The sequence below is a fragment of the Zea mays genome, chromosome 1, assembly GCF_902167145.1.
Source record: "Zea mays cultivar B73 chromosome 1, Zm-B73-REFERENCE-NAM-5.0, whole genome shotgun sequence".
NCBI lineage: Eukaryota > Viridiplantae > Streptophyta > Magnoliopsida > Poales > Poaceae > Zea > Zea mays.
The window spans coordinates 34,262,061-34,286,813 of record NC_050096.1 but is presented as its reverse complement, the minus strand read 5'-3'; the positions used below and the strand labels follow the sequence as shown (position 1 = coordinate 34,286,813).

Genomic DNA, 24,753 nt, shown 5'->3' with positions numbered 1-24,753 from the left:
AATTTCAACATGCTATTGCCAACCTGTCTTAATAACTATAACTTTTACTAATATAGATAGCACACCATTATGCATCGGTATCTTATGGTTCACTCTGCCTAATTCTTAGTTGCTAACTATTATCAAGCTGGATCTAACCAAACCTAGTGATGCTAGATACATCATTCATTCATCGGCACGCATGTAAGAGCATCACTGTGTTTATAAATTGACAATGATGCAGCATTCCGCACACTAGGAAAGCTGGTCCCCATCCATAACTACTGTGAGAGACCCGATTAATCTAACATGCACGCGAAAGAAATCCTCAACATAGGGTGTAATTGATTGATTGCTTCCATTGGCTTTTGCTTGTGTTAGACCTTATGCAGCACAATCTAAGCCAGAATAATCGTGTACAATATCTTAGTGTTTAGTTATCCTGCACAAACAAGACACATTTGGTACAGTTGTGTTTGGTTCCTTACATTGTGTTATATGCAGTCACATCCATGTTTTAGTAGAGAACTTATGTTTCTAGTACAGGTAGAAAGAGATGAGAATATCTCCACTTTATTTGTTCATCAGCTTGTGTAAATCTACATCGCCTAATCAATGTACTAGCTAGTACTTTGAACATTGTTTAAGCCTGCATAAAGATTTCCACAACCAAACAGGCGAAGTACACTGCAGAAGCCTAGATATAGGCTAATGCAAGCCACCAAAGAGTCCCATAATGCATTTTTCCTTTACTTAGAAGCATGGGTACAATCATAAAAACAATCTTTTAGGAAATATCATAAAGGCTGAAGCCAACAATTACGTAGATCAGGGGAAAAACTACAGTTATAGTGCAACCACAATTATGAAATTGCAGAATCATAAGCAAGCTTCATTATGACTGAACATTCAATCAATAAAATGCCACATATATTACCAACAAAGGGGTCGATGGAGTATGTTGAGAAAACACGTGAACAACTACAAGTGCCTCAATAATAAGCATTGTTCCATTTGGCATCATGTTGGTAATCAGACAGGTATCAAAGATAATTGTAGTACTTAAACTAAACCATTTGATTTGCCTCAAAATTTCATGTGACATCATTCACACCAATAAAGTAATAACTACAAATAAGATAATTTTTAACACTGTTACAAATCTTAAATAACTCTAGCATTGAAAAATAATGCATTGAAAAGACCTCAATCACCAAATGATTTATCATTGTATGACCTGAAAACACACTTCATGACACAAAAATCCATATTCATGTCCCAAAATGTACACATGAGACCTTAAGATTCTTATGGCAAAAATAAGTTTGCAACGCAGCTACTGAGCAAGTGAGCATATGTAGCACTCATATCTATAGATAAAGAGTATGCACATCATCAAAATAAGAAGCATAGACAAATTGCTGATCATCGTCACTTCAATTGAACAAAAGAAAGTCATGATATACTTAGTTATCTTCCGTGGAAGAAGTCACCAAAAGAATCTATGGTAGTCTACGCAACAGAGTGTCATCCCCCAAAACCCATGACATGAAAAATCTTTGAAACAGTGTCTTTGTAAGATCCAACTAATGGAACTAGAAACTAAATGCTCAGCTACGAGGTAGCAAAGAGAAGCATCAGACTTTTGAATTATGATGGTTACCTAGTGAGTATTTCTTAACTTCTGTTCCACTTTCACAATTTGCTGAGCAAAATGAGCCTCTCAATATGATGAATTAAGGAATGGAGGTAGAATTCTGATACACGCCGTCAGGAGAGGCCATAAAGGCACTAAATACACAGTCATCTTGCGCTAATTGAGCTGCCATTGCGACCACGTGAACCCTTGCCATTGCTACTGGTACGCAGCTTCTGCTTCTCAGCCAGCTCAGGATGGTAGTACTCAAGGTACCACCGCACAAACTTCTTGAGGCCTGTTTGCAGATCTGTGGATGGATGGTAACCGAGCTCCCGTTGTGCAAGGCTTACATTAGCATGCGTGTATGGCACATCTCCATTCCTTGGCATCTTAACAACTTTCCTCACAGCCTTCACTTTGAGCAGTTTCTCAAGCAAATCCACTAGCTGTGTAACAGGCACAGGTGAAGTGTTGCCCAAATTGTAAGTCCTGAACGGTGCCGTACCTCGCTTCTTGCCTCCACTGCCTGTGCTCCGACCAGCTGTATCCAAGGCCGCTACGCAGCCCTTCACAATGTCATCAATGTAGGTGAAATCCCGGGAAATGGTAGTCTGGTGTGAACCTCCACCGGCACTCTCATAGACGGTAATTGGCCGACCAGCAAGGATGTCCCTGGTGAAGAAGAAGTACGCCATGTCCGGACGCCCCCATGGCCCATAGACAGTGAAGAATCTGAGGGCGGTGAGTGACAGACCATAGATGTGGTTGTAGACATGAGCAATCTCCTCGCCGGCCTTCTTGGTGGCTGCATAGAGAGAGGCTGGTCGATCCGTCCTGTCATGCTCGGAGAAAGGCACATGGGAGTTGAGCCCGTACACTGAAGACGACGACGCCCAGACGATGGCGGGCTGAGGGTTGGCTGAGCGCGCCGCCTCGAGCAGCGCCACGAGACCGGCAACATTGGCGCGCACATAAGACATGGGGTCCACGAGTGCGTGCCGCACGCCGGCTTGCGCGGCGAGGTGGAGGACATGTGTGAAGGGCACGACGTCGAACAGCTTGGCGAGGAGCTCGGCGTCGGCGATGTCGCCGTCAACGACGTAAACCCCCGAGCGGGCGAGGAGTGCGGCGCGGCCGCGCTTGAGGGCCGTGTCGTAGTAGTTGTTGAAGTTGTCGAGGCCCAGCACGCCGTCCCCTCGGCGTCGAAGCGCGGCGGCCGCGTGGCAGCCGACGAAGCCCGCGGCGCCCGTGACAAGGACGGAGTGGCCCCGGGAGCGCCTGACGCGCGCCGACGCCCGCACCTTCTTCTCCCAGGCGGCGCCGCCCCAGGAGGCGGTGGACGAGGGGGACGCGTGGAGGGAGCGGCGCGGGGACTCGGGCGCGGCCCGCGGGGCGGGCGCCGCGGGTGAGAGGAGGAGGAAGGCGAGGAGGAGCGAGAGGGAGCAGACGGACCAGAAGGCGAGCTTGGAGAGGAGAGACGTCGGCGAGGGGTGGTGGTGGCGCGGGGGCAGGCGGTGGTGGTAGTGGTGGAACTGCGGCTTGACGGCCGCTGCGCCGCCCGCCGCGGCCGCCGAGCCGGGTGCCCCGGTCAGCTGCGGCGCCATCCCCTCGATCCGCGGCAATGCGGCTGGTCCTGGATCTCGGCTCGGGCCTGGGGCTGGGATTGGGGTGATCGGGTCCGCCGCGGCGCTTGGGTTTGCGGGACCTTTCGCTGATGCCGTTTTTTCGAGTGGGGATAGCCGGATAGGTTCCGATTTGCTTTCGAGGGGCTGTTTCAGTGGGATTTGGTTTGCGGGCCGCTACATTTGGGCATTTGGGGATAAATCCCGTATTCCCGTGGATTGTTCTCGTCTATATTTTACCTTCCTGATTCTTAGTTAGATTTTTATATGAAGGAGCACCAAGAGTTTATACGGGTGCTAGGCGATGGACACTTTTCAAAAAAAAAAAAAAAAGCAATTTAGCCCTTTTAATAAAAATAATTCTCCATGGACGGCGTCTTTTGACCATTTGCTTAGCGTCATAACCCACGGTGCCCAATACTGTTCAGCGTCATAGCCTATGGCGTCGAGGTCTTCACCTCACTGACGTCCGCGAGCCATGCTAGCGCTTACATGGTCTAATTCGGCGCTACAGATCTTGGCGCTAAGCTAGACAGTCTAATAAATCGTCTCTTCCTTGGTCGAGAGCTACTCTTGTCCATTCTTCTTCTCCCTCGTTTCGTTCGTTTTTCGTTTCCTTCGTTTTCCATACCACCCACGGACTTCAGTTTTTATTTTCGAGTCTGAAAGCTTCGATTTGGTCCAAACAGCTTGAAGAGCAAGGTATGGCGTCTCACCGATTCATTTGTTATGTATCCATTCGATATATATATTGCGTAGTATGGTTTCATAGGGTTTAGATTAATTAGGTTTGATTGGTGGACGTATGACTATTAGTTATGGCTTCTAAGATATATGGTTTATACAGTAGTTAAGGTTTGTTAGATAAGTTTTGAATCGTGGGTTTAAAAATTGTTAGGGTTTTGAAACTATGAGTATCATGTTATTTATAAGTTTAAAACTTTTCTGGTATTTCTCTAGTGGTGTTAATATCAAATTGTTTCTTAGACGGAAAACATGTATCATAAGAAGTTGTGGCGAAAGAGGTCGTTCTCGAGAGTTATATCTCGATGCATCTACCAAGGATGCTCATGTTTTTCTTGATCTTACTATTCCTAGTTGTGATTGTGGCAGACCGGCCCATTTATCTCAATCGAGACATCCAAACACACTGTGTTAGAGAGAGAAAGCGCTAGCGGCTTGAACTGAATCGACGCGAGGTTGAGGAATAGACGTGCATGTGTATTGCCTAGCTCAGCGCCAAGATCTCTAGCGCCAAGCTAGGCCACATAGACGTCAACATGTTCCACGACTGCCAGCACACTAGGTACCTCAGGGCCATGCCTATAGCGCGAGTAAAGTGTCCAGAAACACTATTAAGTTGTTTAGGAGGCTAAACATGATTTTTTTCAAAAAAAAACCTAAATTTCAAAAAAAAAATCACGCAACTTTTATACTGTCACGTACTCCCTCTGTCCGAGTTTTTCTAATTCTAGACTTTTTTTTGTCTACATTCAAATGAATAATAATGTTTGTAGACATGCATACAATCTATATTTATTGGTTAACTAATAAATATATGTTTAGTCTAAAACAAATTATATTTTGATATACATAACTTTTTGTTTGAGTATTTTTATATGGAAGTTGACTTGACGGGGATACCACGATGTCCTTGGACATGTCCAAAACTAGATAGCCTGAATTTTAAGTATTGAAGAGCTTAATGTAGCTTTAGGCCTATTTGGAGCATAGGATTCTCAAAACGTAGGAATAAAAAATATAGAATTAGAATGCATATATCATTGGAATTCTACTAAAATTTATAACACAGAAAAGTCACAAAACATATGTTTAGATCATACACAAGAAAACATAGGAATGCAAGACACAAATGGAAAAAACATGAGGTTGGATCTCATGCTTATTTTCTCAAAATTTGCTATAGATGATGTCATTTCATAGGAATTTTCATTTCATAAGAATTTTGAAGTAATCTCATGCTTATTGTTGTATGTCCTTATTTCGTTAGTTATACTTAACGATGTTAAGTCTTGTTAATAAAGACAGTGGATAATTGGACTGGTGCCCATGTTTTAGAGTGAAATTATAATTTTACCCTATTTTTTAGACTTCACGTCTTTATGACAATTTAAATTATTTCCACCACATTTTAAACTATTTTGACAACAATTCAAATTATTTTGCAATAATTTAAATTATTTCCAAAATAAAAATATTTTGATAAATTATTTTATCAGCAAATTAAATTATTTTTGAGAAAATAATCTGTCCAAATATTTTTAAAACTGAAAGTAATTCAAATTATTGTAAAACCATTTGAATTGTTATCCAAAATAATTTTTAAACTTTTAAAATAATTCAAAATAATGTAAAGAAATTCAAATTGTAGTACACAATAATTTGGATTGTCATAAAAACACGTAAATATAAAAAAATATGGGTAAAACTACTATTATACTCCTAAATAGGTGTAATGGGCGCAATTGTTACTTATCTATTTTATCAAGATATAACACTGTTAAATACAGCTAACGGAGTAGAAACGTGCAAAAGTTTTGTTTTAAAAAACAGGAACAAACACGGAAAGGCTAAAAAAGAAGGATAAATCCATAGCTATATGTTAAAGTAGGGGCACAACCGCACAAGAGCAAATATAAGAGATAGGTAAAAGTAAAAGACTACATGTATGTATAGAGTCGTACAGAGATGGACTCTTCAAGTAGAGCACTAAACTGCTGCATGAACCTCATAGGTACCACATAATGGTCGACACCCAGTTTACTTTATGCTAATAGAATTCGGTCACGTGCTAAATACAAGGTTTATCATAAAAAATTGAACGAAGCGAGGTTCATCACAATAGTTGACAGAAGACTGAAGCGAACTAGTTGCCCTGACAAACTAGATTACTGAACCAAAATTTTAAGTTGCGCAGCCCACAGATAAGACATACAGCTACAAAAGGATTATAAGCTAACAATAACTCGATGTCTCTCTTACAGGCACACAAGGGGAGCACAAAAACAAAAGCAACACGAATATATAGATCGTCATTACACGTCTGCAACGGTCACCTCGACCTCAACACCCGGCTCAATGGTGATAGAGGTGATCTGCTTCACCACGTCTGGGGAGCTGATCAGGTCGATCACCCTCTTATGGATGCGGAACTCAAACCGGTCCCATGTGTTTGTTCCTGACCAACAAATTAGAATAGGATCAGTCAAATTCATGACTTATATCAGTTATCGTATTATATACAGCCTGCGTCGGCAGAGTTTGATGACAGTTGCAGAGGTAGGCAACGCTCTATTTGACAAAATTGTTTACTTAAACCGATTGGTTTTTTTCAAGAATTTAGGGTGCGTTTGGTTGTAATAACAGAACGAGATGGGATAGGACTATCCCTTAAATAAGGTTGTTTGGTTCAGGGTCAGAGGTTGGAACAAGACTAATCTCAGTGTTGTTCTCAGTTGTCTCTCAAAATTGGAAGGACGAGGGAGAACACCAGGAGATTGTCTCCAGTTGTCCCGCAACTAAACGCATCTTAAAGAACGAGAGGGTGCTTGGTGTGACCTTCTCCACATTCTAGACAAGGTCATAAATAACAACTTGATAGTACCTAGAATGTGTCTTCTCAACACTCTTAGACAAGAAGTCGTCAATAACAACTTGATCGTACTACATTGTGTAGTAGGGCGACAACCGACAACTACTATGCAATCAAGCCTTAAATACAAGCGTGCCAACTACTATGCAATCAAGCCTTAAATACAAGCGTGCAAGCGAGCCTCCAGGCTCGTTAGATCATTATCCAACCATATATTTCATTTAACACTTAAACCCTTCCACCACCGGCTCACGTAGATTTATTAAAAAAAATCCATAATAAACTAAAGTTGGATCATCATCTAACAAAACAGGAGGCTCGCTTGCATGCTTGCACCTAAGGCTTGATTGCATAGTAATTGTTGCCGTGTAGTAGAGATGGCATGAATCCCATTCCCACCACAATACGACAACAGTTGACACATATAACTACCGAGAAAACAGCATAGCAATTAGCAAGGTACACTGGTAAAAGGCTATTCTAGATACATTTTGGCTTTTCTAGATACATAGTTTTTACTATGTATCAAGACATAACTTATATCTAGGCTCATACCAAAAGTCATGGACCTAGGAAAGCCAAAATGACAAATAATTTGGAACTGAGATAACATAGAAAAAACAAAACTACCTACCAAGGCATAGGATAGATATAGTAGTTTTACATGTTACAATAGCATAAAATAGAAAGATAAACCCATTTAGAAAAAAAACTGATATTCAAACAGCAAACTAACTAAAACTAAAATAACGATAACATAATATTGTGGGAACTACAGGCACTTTAATGTCAAAGCACATGCTATATTAGTGTACATATCAATGTATCCTATTAATGGAAGTACCAAAAACTCAAATCAGTCAAATTAACCTAAGCCAATCCAGACACTTTCAACAACAGAAGCTAGGAAATAGCTAAAACAGAAGCTAGGAAATAGCTCGATACCTTCACCGCAAGGGGATTTGCGGGTGGTGATGTGGAGAACCTTAGTAGGGATCCTGACAGGCCCCTTAACCCTCAGATGCTTATCCTTGGCTCCCTTTACCAAATCCGCACAAACTGAAATGTACCAGAAATCACACACAATCGTCAGTACGATAATCTATAAGAAGTATCTCTACAGCAACAGCACAATAGATAGTGGTGTAGGCGTGCATCATTACAAATGATTAATACAGTTTAGGCATCCTATAACGATAAAAGATACTCCCTCTGTACCAAAATAAAATTCGTTTGGCCTTTTTAGTAACTTCATACAATACTTGGTGTATGTGTCATTGTTATTAAAACATCGTTTAAACGAGAAAACGTGTTTAAAAGTTGGAACGTCCGAACGTTTTAGGTTTAGGGCGTAGAATGTCCATTTCGAGCGTTTAAATGTCGTTTAAGCGTCCAAATAACGTTTTAGGGTGTTCTACACGTTCTGAGGACGTTCTACCCATCCCGGGTCTTCTTGGGCCTTTAGCATTTTCTGGGTCAACCAGCCGCCGCTCTGCTCTCCTCTCTCCTCTCCTCAGCCAGAGCCGGCCGCCGCCCTCCTCTTCTGCGCCGGCCGCTGTGGGGCTCAGCCAGCCACCGGTCTCCTCTCCTCAGCCAGCCACTGCTCTCTGCCGGCCACTGTGGAGCCACGAACTGCGCCCACAGCAGCCCAGCCGCTGCTCTCCTCAGCCAGCCGCTGTGCCGCCACCCTCCTCTTCTCCTCCGGCCACGAACTGCGGCACTGCGCCCACAGCAGACCATATTGGTGAGTACTGATTTTGTGCAACCATATTGTCCAACAGTGAATCAATCTGTCATGGGCATCATAGGGAGCGGTCACGCATGTGGGGCCGCACCTATGTGCGCCAAAAGCGAGAGGCCGCAGGGGGCGCTGGCAGCAGCGCGCGCAAGGAAGGCACGGGCGCTGGCAGCAGCGCGCGCAAGGAAGGCATGGCAAAGGAAAGCGCGCACAAGGAAGGCATGGCAAAGGAAAGCGCGCACAAGGAAGGCATGACAAAGGAAAGCGCGCGCAAGGAAGACATGGCAAAGGAAAGTGGCTGATTTGGTGGCTAAATTGATAGACCTAAATTGTAGGGGAGATAATTTCAATTAGTCACTTGCCTAATTAGTGGTTGCCTAGTTGGTCAACCGGTGGCCTATATATAGGCCTGAGACAAAGGAAGAAGGAATATATTATCAAACCAATCTCTCTCTCTTGAAATGACTCTCAAGCGCCTAGGGCTGCTACCCTAGAACCAAGCCTGCGGCAGAGGGGTATAACCTCGCCGGAGAAGACAGCTATTCTCATGGACCGAAGGTCCATGACACCTGGTATCAGCTCCAGGTTATCCTCACCACCACCAGCCGCCCATCCCTCACCACCACCAGCCGCCGCAACGCCCTCCCACCCGCCCTCTCCAACTCCAGATGCATTCACTCGGCTCAAAGAGAGTTTTGGCCGCTTCGCAGAGCAGTGGGATCAGTTTGTTGTGATGTTCCACCGCTACAAGGAGAAGACAGAGAAGGAACTCCAAGCAGCGGTGCGGCTTCAGACGGCAGCGCGAGGGTTCCTGGCACGCCGCCAGGTACAGTCCCTTCGTGGGGAGAAGCACCTTGCTGTGGCCTCCAGGGCCACCCCATGGCCGTCATCACATGAGCAGGCTGTGGTGCGCCTGCAAGCCGCAGTGCGCGGCTTCCTTGTTAGGCGGGCGGTGCGGAAGTTGCACTTGCTGATCAGCTCATCGCTGCACCAACTCGCAGCCTGCGCGCCCAACCACCAGGTATCGTCTATACTTTTTGAACCCCCTGCAGAAGTCGAGATCTGGGTATGCAGCCCCCCTGCACGGCCAAAGAGGGTCGTCTCCTTCATTCGAGCACCTGCCTTGGTGCTGGACAGACCCAACATAAGAACGGGTTGGTTCCTCCACCTTTCATCCAACGTGAAGGCCGTAGTTCAGCTCTTTCCTTGGGATCCAGGAGGACAGGAGGACATAGCTGCAGTTCAAATTTATAATTTAGTTCCACAATTATTTTGTATTTTCGTCTTAAATAATAAAGGTAAGCCGAGATGTAAAAGGTTTAACCTTAAGTCGTGTCAGGTAAGTCTATAGCAGCTCGAGGACGAGCTGGTCCTCAAGGGAGGGGGAGATGTCATGGGCATCATAGGGAGTGGTCACGCATGTGGGGCCGCACCTATGTGCGCCAAAAGCGAGAGGCCGCAGGGGGCGCTGGCAGCAGCGCGCGCAAGGAAGGCACGGGCGCTGGCAGCAGCGCGCGCAAGGAAGGCATGGCAAAGGAAAGCGCGCACAAGGAAGGCATGGCAAAGAAAAGCGCGCACAAGGAAGGCATGGCAAAGGAAAGCGCGCGCAAGGAAGACATGGCAAAGGAAAGTGGCTGATTTGGTGGCTAAATTGATAGACCTAAATTGTAGGGGAGATAATTTCAATTAGTCACTTGCCTAATTAGTGGTTGCCTAGTTGGTCAACCGGTGGCCTATATATAGGCCTGAGACAAAGGAAGAAGGAATATATTATCAAACCAATCTCTCTCTCTTGAAATGACTCTCAAGCGCCTAGGGCTGCTACCCTAGAACCAAGCCTGCGGCAGAGGGGTATAACCTCGCCGGAGAAGACAGCTATTCTCATGGACCGAAGGTCCATGACACAATCATTCAAGCTCTATTTGCGAGAGCTGATTCAATGTGCTTTGTGCCCCAAACAAATAAAAGGAGGTATCAAGAGGGTGAAACAACATCTAGCTGGTGACTATGGAGACATTGTCAAAGTGTCCTAACACTACTTTGATCCTTTGATTTTATAAGACTTTGATTGGGACAATGAATGGGTTGATCCATTAGCTAATTCTTCTCATGTTAGCAATGCTCTTGGAGATTATTTCAATTTATCAAATAACTCAACTTATGTATGAACTTATTCTATATTTGAATTTCTATGTTAAGTCTGAAAAGACGTTTCAACATTCGTTTAAACGTTTAAATGTTAAAAAGTCGGCTCATAACGTTTTAACGTTTTACCACTTTAATAACCATAGTATGTGTTCTATATACGTGTCTACATTTAGCATCATCTAGTTAAATATCAACAAAAAAAAAGCTAAAACGGATACTATTTTGGAACGGAGGAAGTACAAAAAAGCATATACAAAGGAGACGAGTGCAAATATAAGGAGGTGTTTGGTTTCTAGTGACTAATATTTAGTCCCTACATTTTTATTCCATTTAAGTTACAAAATTACTAAATATAGAAACAAAAACTTTATTTTAGTTTCTATATTTTGCAATTTATACACTAAAATGGAATAAAATGATGGACTAAACATTAGTCCCTTCTAACCAAACACCCACTAAAGGGGTGTTTGGTTTCTAGGGACTAATGTTTAGTCCATTCATTTTATTTCATTTTAGTCTATAAATTGATAAATATAGAAACTAAAATAAAATTTTAGTTTCTATATTTAGCAATTTTAGAACTAAAGTGGAATAAAATGTAGGGACTAAAAATTAGTCCCTAGAAACCAAACACCCCCTAAATATCAGTTGTCAATTCCTTTGATCCTTTCTTCTATAGTACAATCCAACAGGACAAACAAAGCACTTAGGCTGCACTGCTTGTGCACAGGCAAACAGTAGATCAAATCGCGCATAGGAGCATTGTTCGGCAAACCAATACAAAAGAAAATGGGTTGACGCGCCAGCAATTCCGACCAGCGACTAACTGTCTGAGACAGATTTGTACATGTTCTCGAGACAAACACGGAATGCGACGAATTCGACAGGCAGATCCAAAACATAATTCTAAACAATATACGAATCAGCTATCAACGGAAGCTTGTCTACGCCATTACGATATACTCCGTACTAGCTAGATTAGCTAAACTACTAGATCACATTAGAAGATATGGGTCTGAAATCATGAGGTTTGGTTATACCTTTCTCCAGGTTCTTGACGTTCTTGGATGAGAGGGTGATGCGGATGCGATTCAGCTGCAGCTCGGGGGCATCCTCGACGCCAAGCTTCCCCTTGAGGCCGCCATAAACTGCCGCCGCCGCCATGGTACTCTTGCGCTCGGGGAAATGGGTCTTCGCTTCCTCGCTTGGCTGCTCGGTGTAGGTGGCGCTGCAAGCTATAGGTTTTCGCCGGAGTATGGGTTCGAGGTTATTTATATGAGAAGTGGATGTGTCGGCCCAACTGCAACAAGGCTTTTGACGGCCCATCTAGTCTTTATCAACATTATTTTTAGGGTTTGTTTTTCCAAGAAGAACTACATTAGAAATTCAAACCCCCAGTGTCTCTGTCTTTTTCTAGGATGAGAAATCTCAAGGATGTTATTTAAATAACGCATTTAGTTATTTATGAAAAGTTTTTCCTCCTTAGGTTTGGCTCCTTTTACTTCCAAGCCAACACGAAAGTTATATATAAACTATGTTAATGGTTTGCTTCGATGAATGAGAAGCGATTGATAGTTGATTGGTACGATTGATAGTTGATTGGTACGATTGAAGTTCAATCAAGAGAGAATGAGTGAAGAAATGGGAAGTAAATTTGGCAAAGGCAAAAAATACATAGGTTGATGGATTTAAATGTCTTACATTTGATGATTGCTTATATTATAGTGTATGAGGAATTGAGGATGAAATTAGGGATGAAAACGATCAGGAAAAATACCGTCCCATCCCATACCGTATTCCCGTTTTGAACCGTTCGTTTTCGTTTTTTCGGGAAAATAAGAAAACGGTACGGGAACCGGGATAGGTATGTCCGGGAACGGGTCCGAAAACGGTTGAGAGTGTTTCCCGCCCGTATTTACGGTATCCCGTATTATACCGGGAATTTTCCATATTTTCCCGGATGCAAAGCCCATTAAACATTGGCAGATTGGCCCACGCTAGTTACAGCCTACAGGCCTTGCCCCTTGTCCACCGCCCACGGCCCACCAGTCCACCACGAGTCCACGACACTAGCTAGCCATTTACCTCGTTCGTCCATACGTCCATCAGCAGGCAGCACCGTAGAATCCACCAGCCAGCCACTGCGGGTCTGCGGTGGCCGGCGGCAGCAGCATTACAGAGCCCCCAGCCAGCCCCAGCTTGCGGCAGCAGCAGCAGGTGGCCAGGTTGCGGCAGCGGCGCCTGGGACCTGGCTGGCCGACCCTGCTCGAGTGCTCGCATCTCGGCTTCTCCTTTCTGCGCGCAGCGGTTCACAGGTTCAGGCGTTCAGCGCCACGCCGCCGTCTTGTAGTTGCTCTTGCTTTAGTTATTAGTTTAGTACACTCCTCAGTGCTCAGTTAGACAGTTAAATGGAAAACTCGAACTGTTCTATGCGGCAACAACAAATTTGTCATTATGTGTTGGTGACTTGTTCTCAAATGCTTCGAATTAAGAACAAGGCAACATAAAAAGTGTTACACATTAAGGTCCTTCGTCCTTCGAAACATTATGTCCCTTCGGGAAATAATGATTTAGGACGAAGGTTATCATAGACATACCTTCGGGAATATAATAAGTAATGCCGAAGGATTCATATAAAGCATGAAATACAAACATCAACATAAAATCATCTCTATTTTATTAACATGGAGAAATAGAAATGATTTTAAATTACAAATGTACCTTTGGTCCTGAGAGAAGGTAAAAAGTACAAGCGTGATGCAAAAGCCAATGCCAAGTCAGCGTGAACAGTACGGGAGTACTGTTCATCTATTTATAGACGCGGGACGCAGCCCACGTAAAATTACATCCATGTCCATTACATTTGTTAACGGCTTATGGAAATCTGTCGAGGCCCCCGAAGTCTTTTCATCTTTAAGTCGGTTCCCCCTTCTGCCATCGCGCCGAAGCTTCCCTGCGCACAGCTTCGGCTACACTCGACCTTCGTCTGGTTCAGGCTTCGTCCTGGCCGTGCTCCATATTCATAATTCTGGATCCGAAAATACCTGTTCACATAATCCACTCGGAAAACATTGTCAAATCATGTTTTTGAGGACCTTCGGAGGACGAAGGCCCCCAACAGTAGCCCCTCGCAATATTAATTTGTAAATAATAAATTCAGATTGCGATATGGACGAAGGCCTTGAGCCGAAGGTCCGAAAAAACACCTTCCCTTTGCTAGAATAGCAACATCTACTGACAAGCGGGGCCTTTCAATTTTCAACGCCCTAGGCGTATAAATAAGATCACATCGCGAACTGATTTGGTACGCACACTTGCCTTCTGCTTCGGCCCACTAAAATTTTTAGCTCTTGTGCACTAAGATTTGCTGATCTTTTTGATTTTTAAGCTTCGGACTTAGAAACAGTTTTTGAGCGCTTCCGAAGATGCCTGAAGGTAAAAAGATCGCTGCTGAGACGAAGCTGAGTCTTGAGGAAGAAAAGAACTTGGGGTTCATTATGGCGATGGCGGAGACCAATACAGAGAAGATCACCAAGGAAATTCTTGAAGGTCTGTCCGAAGACACTGATGACAGCGACAGTTTTGATGTAGAAAGTGGCGGGGAAGAGGCCGAAGATCGACCGTGGCGACCAAGTCACGCGGTTTTTGGGAAAACCGCCATCAAACAGAGCCATATTGATAATATGAGGGGGCGATACTTTCGAGATATAACTATTGTGAGGGCTGACGCTGGAGAAAAGACTACCCCCACCCCCGAAGAAGATGAGGTCGTAATCTTCCGAAGCTTTCTCAAAGCTGGGCTTCGATTTCCCTTAAGCAACTTCGTTATTGAGGTACTGAAAACATTTCAAATCTTCTTGCATCAAATTACTCCTGAAGCCATTATAAGAATGGGGATATTTGTCTGGGCTGCAAGGAGCCAAGGTTTGGAACCAAACGCTAAAAGCTTCTGTAACATTCATGAGTTATTATACGAGACGAAGCCCTGGGGAAAGGAGCAATATCACAACAACTTTGGGTGCTACAGCTTCGGCGCGCGCTCCGGGTCAAGCTGCCCTGTGCCGACCTTTCGGAAGAGGTGGCCCGGAGCCTGGATGACGGAATGGTTTTATGTGAAGAATGACCTATCAGATCAAGAGAATGTGAAGAATATCATTATGCGACCAATCTGGCAACGCTTCGGTCTTCGAAGGCCGAAGGTCGAAATGAACGAAGCTGCCGAAGAATGCCAAAGGGCCTTCGGAGTAGTCTGCTCGTTTATTGGGACAAGGGACTTGGTCCAAGAACATATTGCCTTCAGGGTATGGCCACTTGCAGAAAAGTGGGAAATGCCGAAGGAAACCATCAAAGAGTCCGACGAAGGCGGACTAGTCAGATTAAAATACACATTCAAATATGGGGACAAATTTGTCGAACCTGACGACGACTGGTTGAAAAACATTGAAATATTAAGTGACGAACTTCTTGGCGCATATTCGAAGGCTGAGAACACTGCGTTATCAGCAGCCTTCGGAGGCCGAAAAAAGAAGAGACTCAATCGGGTGTTTGATGCAATTGGGTTCTTTTACCCTGACTATCGTTATCCCACTCGAGGGCAGAAAAGAAAGAACACAACCTCTGCAGAAGAGGAAGCTGCAACTGCTCCTAGCGAGCCAGAATCAAAGAGAAAGAGGATAAAAGTCCTCACACACCGGCCACGCTATATTGAACCAGCTTCGGTGCCTGAGTTCACCGGAGAAGCTTCTTCGGCCACCGAAGCTGAACAGCCAACCTTGCTGCCAGAAACTGCAGAGATGGCCGAAGCACCATCCACAGAAAAAATGGAAGAAGCGAAAAAGCCGACTAAGGAAAAAACATTAGAAGTTTTGAGTCCTGCAGTAAATATTGAAACAGCAAAAAACCAAAAGGGGCCATCAGTGACCCCAAAAAGGAAAAGAATGGTAAATGTACTAGACGTCTTGGAGACAATTAAGTCTTCAAGCACAATTCCAAAAAAGAGTGTTGAAGTTGCTGAAGCTTCTACTGAAGCTTCGGCTCAACAAGCTGAAGCTGAAGCTGGGCCTTCAGAGCCCTACAAGGAGCAACCTTTTGAAGCCGAAGCAATAAAAATTCCAGAACCAGTATTAGTTGAAGAAACTGACACCGCCATCCCCGAAGCACCTGCCAGCATGCGTGATTACATGATACGACATGCTTCGGGGAAGAAGCTATCTGAAGAAGAAACTCATGAAGCCATCCATTATGCAAAGGAACTAAAATATCCGAAGGGGGCAGTAATATTCAATGGAACGAATGAAGATGACTTCTTATACTGCCTGCCTGACAACAAAGAGCTATCTGTCTGCCGAGAAATGGCCAGAAGTATTGGTTTCCCGAAGCTTGAATCTGGATTAAGCGCCATGACGAAAGAAGATCTCGCAGACAGTCTTGCGTACAACAGCCTGAAGGTATAGGAATTAAACACTTGAAAAACCCCCTTATTTTTACGCAACTCATTCCTTTTTTCTTATATGAATTCTTTTTCGTATAGGGCCTGATCCTAAGCAACGCACTAAGAGCCCAAAAGAGCGCCGAAGATGAAAGCTATGAAATTGCGTTTAATAATTTACGCTCCGAAGTTATCAGACTGAGAAACGAAGCTTTGGAAAAAGATAAAATTCTGCTTACACTGGTAGATAAAGTGAAAAAAGACGAAGCTGCTTCAAAGGCCCAGGTCGAAGCTCAAAAACGCGAGATTAAAGATCTTCAGAAACAGCTGGCTAGAGCTAAAGAGGAGCGCGCGCTTGAGGAAACGAAACGAGAACTTAGTGATTTTATGGTCAGCAAATTGGAATCAAAAGTTAAGGAGCTTCGCACATCTCAGGGGAAATGCTATGTCAAATCTGTAGAATGTGTGAATAAAATTAAATCCAGCTTCGCCAGCGTAGGCGCCTTTTCCAGCGAAGAGAATTTCTCTCGAGGCAATCCCGAAGGTCCGCTGGAATGGATTAGCCACGAAGCAGAGGCCTTCGAAGAGATTCTGAACAGTCGTGGCGACATATGCGCTTTTTCGGGCGCCAGAGGAATTGCTTCTGTCTTAGAGAAGAAAGGTTGCGGGCATGTAAAATTTTTAGCTCAATCCGAAGCTACCTTATCTTCCGAAGACGTCAAGGACCCCTCGGCCGAAGCAAGCGTGGTTGGTGGCAAATTTTTTACTGATATCTGGAACGACGGCGGCCGAGGAATGGCGCAAGAGATCATCCAAAGGAGCGAAAAAGGCATTCATGACGCCAGAAAAGTGGCAGAAGCTGCCGAAAGGAGTACAGAGCCCGAAAGGCAATTAGGTACCAATTAGTCGCTCTTATTGTGTTGTAATTTTTATTCCAAACTTTGCTCAAGGTTTTCAAAAGTAATGAAGAAATGTTCTCTTCCCTCAGAAACTGCTGGATCAAATGTCGACGAAGAAATTAAACAAATGGCCGAAACTATCTTGGACAAGGTTGTTGACCAACTTCTAAATGAGGCCGCCGAAGAAGTATTGAGAGAAGATTAGATGCTATTTGGAAAAATCATTTAAAGTGTAATCTATGTAACACTTTGTACATTTGAATGTAATATACAAGTCTCCTTTCATTATTGAATTCTTTACGATGCATGAAACATTAAATACATACCATTTTTGAGCCTTTGGCGAAAAAACACCTTCCCTTCTTTTCATGCTTCGTGAAGAAGGCATTCTCCGTTAAAATTATTCTGATGAATCACATCCATGCTTCGTCAAAACATTCTTCGAAGCTATACTCCGAAGCTATACAACTTCGATATTGATCTGATAAAGCTCGCCCATGTTTCGTAAAAATATTCTCCGAAGCTGTATTCCGAAGCTGTACAATTTCGATGTCACTTTCTCAAAGCATCCTTTCGAAGGTTGAGAGTATCTCCTTCTCTTGCCAAATGCAATATGATGTATGATGCTTATGCTATGCAAAATGATGTGATGATGTTATGTTATGCATGTGACATTTGTTCCGGAGATACACATAAAATATATTCGTAAGCTCTGCATTCCCTTGGGAACGTCTTTGGAGCTTCTTCGTCTTTTACTTAGACGGTATCAGCGTTGACTTTTCGCTGTAAGCCTCCCTTAGGAGCTTCTTCGCCTTTTACTTAGGCGGTATCAGCGTTGACTTTTCGCTGTAAGCCTCCCTTAGGAGCTTCTTCGCCTTTTACTTAGGCGGTATCAGCGTTGACTTTTCGCTGTAGGCTCTGCATTCCTTTAGGAACGACTTCTGAGCAGAAAACTTACACTGCGCTCCCTTTGGAACGGCTTTTTGTGACTTCATAAACTTACTCTGCGTTCCTTAGAACGACTTTCTGTTACTCCGAAGGATTTTTAATCCGAAGGTCCTCCTTGGTAACGGAAAAAGTTTTAGGCTTCAGCAACTTAGGCCTGTGGAGCAAATAGATTTTCCTCGTGGGAAACAACGAAATTATTACATGAAAACTATCAATGTTTTTTGCTTCACAGAAAATAAAACTGAATAGAAAAGACTGCTATCAAAGGTAGGATATGTCAATAAATGTGCTTCGACTCTGGCACAGTGCTGTTGACTGTGCGAGCTTCGGACTGTTCTCTGAAGTCCCTCTGATGTGGAGCGTATTGACTCCCTTCTGGCTGTTGACCTTGCTGCAATGGAGGTGGAGGCGGAAGCTGCTGCCAGGAAGCTTGAGGTTGACTTGCCGAAGCTACAGAAGCCGCAGGGTGGTTGTCTATGTATTGTGGGACATAAGGCGGATGAAACGAAGCAGTATGCATAACCTGCTTCGACTGAGCTTGTTGAGATGCAGCTTCGGCTAGTTCCTTTTGCTTCTGGATTGTAACATGGCACGTCCTAGTGGTGTGGCCCTTGCCCTCTCCACAGAATAGGCAAAACAGTCTCCTTGGCTGATCTCCGAATCTTCCGCCGAAGCCCCTGGCGCCTCTACCTCTTGGAGCTGGTGGCCGAAAGAAAGTTTGTTGTTGCCCCGAAGCCTGTGAGGAGCACTGCGGCCTGTTTTGCTGACTCCCCTTATCATCATTCTGAGTGTTGTGAATGGAACGGACATGCCTCGGGTAGTATCTTCCTCCGAAGCCCCTGGTCATCTCAGAAAATCTGAAGGCCTCCTCCCTTCTTTGGCGAAAGTCATTGTCAGCACGAATGTACTCATCCATCTTTTGGAGCAATTTCTCCAAGGTCTGAGGAGGCTTCCGAGCAAAGTATTGAGCTGCAGGTCTAGGACGGAGCCCCTTGATCATGGCTTCGATAACGATTTCATTGGGCACCGTTGGTGCCTGCGCCCTCAATCGTAAGAACCTTCGGACATACGCCTGAAGGTATTCTTCGTGATCCTGAATACACTGGAAGAGGGCTTGAGCTGTAACCGGCTTCGTTTGAAATCCTTGAAAGCTGGTCAGTAACATATCCTTCAGCTTCTGCCATGAAGTGATTGTTCCTGGCCGAAGGGAGGAATACCAGGTCTGAGCAACATTCCTGACGGCCATGACGAAAGACTTCGCCATGATTGCAGCGTTGCCCCCGTACGAAGACACTGTTGCTTCGTAGCTCATCAAGAATTGCTTCGGGTCGGAGTGGCCGTCAAACATGGGGAGCTGGGGTGGCTTATAGGATGGAGGCCAAGGTGTAGCCTGCAGCTCAGCAGACAGAGGAGAAGCATCATCAAAAACAAAATTTCCCTGATGGAAATTATCATACCAGTCGTCTTCGTTGACGAAGCCCTCCTGATGGAGGTCTTTCTGATGAGGCCTTCTGTTCTGCTCATCGTGAGTGAGATGGCGAACTTCCTCAGAAGCTTCGTCAATTTGCCTTTGCAACTCAGCTAGGCGGGCCATCTTCTCCTTCTTCCTCTGCACTTGTTGATGTAGCATCTCCATCTCTCTGATTTCTTGGTCTAGCTCTTCTTCCTCAAGCGTCGGGCTAACAGCTTTTCTCTTCTGGCTTCTGGCCTCCCGAAGAGAGACGGTCTCCTGGTTGTGGTCCAGCGGTTGTAGTGCTGCAGCCCCAGCCGCTGAAGCTTTCTTCGGCGCCATAGCGAAGGTCTATAGCTTCCGAAGGTGTTCACGAAGACTCAAAGTGGAAGTGAGTTCACCGGAGGTGGGCGCCAATGTTGGTGACTTGTTCTCAAATGCTTCGAATTAAGAACAAGGCAACATAAAAAGTGTTACACATTAAGGTCCTTCGTCCTTCGAAACATTATGTCCCTTCGGGAAATAATGATTTAGGACGAAGGTTATCATAGACATACCTTCGGGAATATAATAAGTAATGCCGAAGGATTCATATAAAGCATGAAATACAAACATCAACATAAAATCATCTCTATTTTATTAACATGGAGAAATAGAAATGATTTTAAATTACAAATGTACCTTTGGTCCTGAGAGAAGGTAAAAAGTACAAGCGTGATGCAAAAGCCAATGCCAAGTCAGCGTGAACAGTACGGGAGTACTGTTCATCTATTTATAGACGCGGGACGCAGCCCACGTAAAATTACATCCATGTCCATTACATTTGTTAACGGCTTATGGAAATCTGTCGAGGCCCCCGAAGTCTTTTCATCTTTAAGTCGGTTCCCCCTTCTGCCATCGCGCCGAAGCTTCCCTGCGCACAGCTTCGGCTACACTCGACCTTCGTCTGGTTCAGGCTTCGTCCTGGCCGTGCTCCATATTCATAATTCTGGATCCGAAAATACCTGTTCACATAATCCACTCGGAAAACATTGTCAAATCATGTTTTTGAGGACCTTCGGAGGACGAAGGCCCCCAACATTATGTGTGCTTAAATATGTGTGCAACTGCAGTGTGCCTGTGTCATTGTTATTGTCATTGCATGAGACATATCTGAAAAAAAAAGATGGTCGACAACTGCAATGCGCCTGTGTGCATCCGGCTGCTGTCCGGCTACCGTCCGTTTTCATTGAATATTCGTTCGTATGTGTTCGTTTTCGTAAACCCATATATTCCGCAACCGTTTTCGCTACCGCCTTTCCCGCTCCCACTCCCGTTTTCGGTAAAAAAAAATATGGTAACGGAAACAGGAGAGGTAGTTTCCCGCCCATTCCCGTTCGTTTTCATCCCTAGATGAAATGTCATGATTGATCAAAATAGCAAGTATAAATGAAAAGAGATAAAGAGACATGATTAGTTACATGAGTTGATCAGAAGAAAAACAGGGTTTCAATGAATTCTTATTGTTTGTGCAAAGCAAAGTTTGACTCAAGGTGGAAATACGAGGTGAAAGAATGGATTAAGTTGGGTTTTGAGGTTGTCATCGGAAAGACACTAGGGTACCAAGGCACTAAAGAAAAGTTAGCGAGGGAAGGGGAGCAGAAGTCCTAGCACCATAGAGTATGTTTACGAAGTCATAACATTATACCTTTAACATAGAGATTTAAATAGAGGTTTGGGTCGTGTCCTCTTTGGTGGATGTATTAGCTCTAGCCTAACAAGTTACATAGCTAGAGAGAACATAAGACAATATCGTTCTACATGTTTCTAAGTGTATTCCTTGCCTAAGCTATGTGTGTATTGTTAGAAATTTGCCCTAGAGATAATCATAAAGATGAGCATATTTCTTTGTATCCATTATATATATATATATATTGCTTAATTGAATATCCATGAAAGACACCTTGAAAGGGAAATAGTCTCAACATTGACTACCATCACAAACCTTGTGGACTAACCAGTTTGCCTAGTTGATCATTTCACAGGTGCATAAGTTCATCTACAACTATTCTAAATCGACTGTCTGAAATACCATAAATTATTCCGGACAGGAGAAGCTTTTTGAAAAATCACCTAAGTGCGGACCGTCCGGGCCCTTGCGGCGGACCGTCCGCGACACTAGGGTGAGCCTCGGACAGAACCAATGCAAAAACACAAGTCTACACTACAGATTGTCCGATGGAAAAGCAAGCACCGTCCGAGACCAAGCGCGGACCGTCCGGCGTCAGGCGCGGACCGTCCGGTCGGCGCAGAATCGAAAAACCCAAAGGTGACTGGTTCGGTAAAATGAATTTTAGCGTCCTCGCGGACCGTCTGGGGTGCACGACCGGACCGTCCGCGACTACCTTTATCTGACATCTGACGATGCATTTAATGCATTATAGCCATTGATATAGTCGTTACTGCTGACCGTTGGGATTTCAACTGTTGATGTGCGGGGCGGACCATCCGGACCAGGGGCGCGGACCGTTCGCGGTTGGCAGAAATGGAGCAACGACTAGGAAGTGGTTGGGGGCTATAAATACAACCCCAACCACCTCCATTCACTTCACCCAATCACTCCAATCTCTCACATTCAATACAAGAGCAAGTAATCCATTCCAAGACACAATCAAAGCCTCCAATCTCTCCAAGTTCCACAATTGAGACAAGTGATCATTAGTGATTAGTGATTTGAGAGAGAGAGAGAGAGAGTGATCTGTGTGTTATTTGTTGCTCTTGTCGCTTGACTTTTGCAATCGTGCTTTCTTCTTCCCCATTCTTATTCTCAAGACACTTGTAATCAAAGCAAGAGACACAAAGTTGTGGTGGTCCTTGTGAGGGGTCTAAGTGACCCGTTTGATTAAGGAGAAAGCTCACTCGGTCTAAGTGACCGTTTGAGAGAGGGAAAGGGTTGAAAGAGACCCGGTCTTTGTGACCACCTCAACGGGGACTAGGTTCTTTGGAACCGAACCTCGGTAAAACAAATCATCGTGTCATCCACTCTATTTCTTTGGTTGATTTGTTTTCACCCTCTCTTTCGGACTCGGTTTTATTTCTAACGCTAACCCCGTCTTGTAGTTGTGCTTAAAGTTTGTAAATTTCAGATTTGCCTATTCACCTCCCTCTAGGCGACTTTTAATTGGTATCAGAGCCTGGTACTTCATTAGAGTTTAACCACTCGAAGTGATGTCGGGAGATCACGCAAAGAAAGAGATCGTGACCAGCGGTGACAAGTCTACAAGCCACGGGAAGGCTCCATCGGGGGAGTCCGGCAACAAAATGAAGGGAGTCCCTTCACATACCAAGTCGCATCGGAGTGGCGACAAGAAAAAGAAGACGAAGAAGGTGTTCTACTACGAGACTGATTCCTCGTCACCATCCATCTCCAGCTTCGACACTCCGTCTGTCACTTCTAAGCGCCATGAGCGCAAGAAGTTTAGTAAGATCCCCCTACACTATCCCCGCATTTCTAAACGCACTCCTTTACTTTCCGTCCCATTAGGCAAACCACCGGTTTTTTACGGTGAAGATTATTGTATGTGGAGTGATAAAATGAGGCATCATCTAACCTCACTCCACACTAGCATTTGGGACATTGTTGAGTTTGGAGCGCAGGTACCATCCGTAGGGGATGAAACATATGATTCGGACGAGGTCGCCCAAATCCGGCATTTTGACTCCCAAGCCACCACTATACTCCTCGCCTCTCTATGTCGAGAGGAATATAACAAGGTGCAAGGGCTAAAAAGTGCTAAGGAGATTTGGGACGTGCTCAAGACCGCGCACGAGGGAGATGCGGTGACCAAGATCACCAAGCGAGAGACGATCGAGGGGAGCTCGGTCGATTCATCCTCAACCAAGGAGAGAAGCCACAAGCCATGTACAACCGGCTCAAGACCTTGGTCAACCAAGTGCGCAACCTCGGGAGCACCAAATGGGATGACCATGAAATGGTCAAGGTTATTCTTAGATCACTCGTATTTTGCAATCCTACTCAAGTTCAATTAATACGTGGTGATCCTAGATATAAGCTAATGTCTCTCGAGGAAGTGATAGGAAAGTTTGTGAGCTTTGAGTTGATGATCAAAGGCTCCAAACAAATTGTCGAGCAAGGCGGCACCTCCACACCCGAGGTGCAACCCGTCGCATTCAAAGCAACGGAGGAGAAGAAAGAAGAGTCTACATCAAGTAGGCTCCCCATCGACGCCTCCAAGCTTGACAACGAGGAAATGGAGCTCATCATCAAGAGCTTTCGCTAAATCCTCAAGCAAAGGAAGGGGAGAGACTACAAACCCCATTCCAAGAAGGTGTGCTACAAGTGTGGTAAGCCCGGTCACTTTATAGCAAAATGTCCTATTTCTAATGATAGTGACAGGGGCGACGACAAGAAGGGAAGGAGGAAAGAAAAGAAGAGATATTACAAGAAGAAGGGCGGCGATGCCCACGTGTGTCGGGAATGGGATTCCGACAAAAGCACCACCGACTCCTCCTCCGACGAGGACGCCACCAACATCGCCGTCACCAAAGGCCTCCTCTTCCCCAACGTTGGCCACAAGTGCCTCATGGCAAAGGACAGTAAGAAGAAGAACGTAAAATCTAGAGCCTCCACTAAATATACAACATCTAGTGATGAGGATAGCTCTAGTGATGATGAAGATAATTTGCTTGCTCTTTTTGCCAACCTAAACATGCAACAAAAAGAAAAATTAAATGAATTGATAGGTGCTATTCATGAGAAGGATGAACTATTGGATAGCCAAGAGGAATTCCTTATTAAGGAAAACAAAAAGCATGTTAAAGTAAAAAATGCCTATGCTCAGGAAGTATAGAAATGTGAAAATTAACTAGTGAGCTTAGCATTTGCCATGACACTATCTCTAACCTTGGAGTTGAAAATGCCAAAATAATTGCTAAGGTTGAGAAATTAAATGTTTGTGATGATTCCCTTGTCAACCTTAAAAATGATAATGCTAGTACGATTGCTAAGATTGACAAGTTGAATGAATCACTCTCTTGCCTCAAGTTTGAGAATGATAAATTAATTTCTAAGACTAAAGATTTAATTGTTTGCAATATTTCTATTTCCAATCTTAGAAATGAAAATTCAATGTTACATGATAAGATTGATGAATTAAATGCTTGCAAACCCTCTACATTTAGTGTTGATCATGTTACTATTTGTACTAGATGTAGAGACATTAATGTTGATGCTATCCATGATCACATTGCTATGATTAAATAACAAAATGATCATATAGCTAAACTAGA

General features: G+C 44.3%; 2 protein-coding genes across 2 annotated transcripts; both read right to left on the bottom strand.

The window, feature by feature from the left end:
* Positions 1–1,389: 1,389 nt before the first annotated feature.
* Positions 1,390–3,414, bottom strand: LOC103633593 (UDP-glucuronate 4-epimerase 3). Its single transcript, XM_008655290.3, has one exon. It carries the CDS (start codon positions 3,220–3,222, stop codon positions 1,783–1,785), a length of 1,440 nt encoding a protein of 479 aa, XP_008653512.1. The 5' UTR covers positions 3,223–3,414; the 3' UTR covers positions 1,390–1,782.
* A 2,520-nt stretch (positions 3,415–5,934) lies between these two features.
* Positions 5,935–12,151, bottom strand: LOC103633583 (40S ribosomal protein S20-2). Its single transcript, XM_008655281.4, has 3 exons — positions 11,780–12,151; positions 7,799–7,912; positions 5,935–6,439 (listed from the first exon to the last, which is right to left on the bottom strand). Exons 1-3 carry the CDS (start codon positions 12,063–12,065, stop codon positions 6,297–6,299), a joined length of 543 nt encoding a protein of 180 aa, XP_008653503.2. The 5' UTR covers positions 12,066–12,151; the 3' UTR covers positions 5,935–6,296.
* Between the last annotated feature and the right edge of the window lie 12,602 nt (positions 12,152–24,753).

Excerpts from the sequence above, each read along its gene's own strand:
- LOC103633593 (XM_008655290.3), bottom strand. The coding sequence starts at position 3,222 with ATGGCGCCGCAGCTGACCGGGGCACCCGGCTCGGCGGCCGCGGCGGGC.
- LOC103633583 (XM_008655281.4), bottom strand. The coding sequence starts at position 12,065 with ATGGGCCGTCAAAAGCCTTGTTGCAGTTGGGCCGACACATCCACTTCT. Across the intron at positions 7,913-11,779 it reads CGTCAAGAACCTGGAGAAAG|TTTGTGCGGATTTGGTAAAG; the intron begins GTATAACCAAAC and ends GGTACATTTCAG. Across the intron at positions 6,440-7,798 it reads CAAATCCCCTTGCGGTGAAG|GAACAAACACATGGGACCGG; the intron begins GTATCGAGCTAT and ends TTTGTTGGTCAG.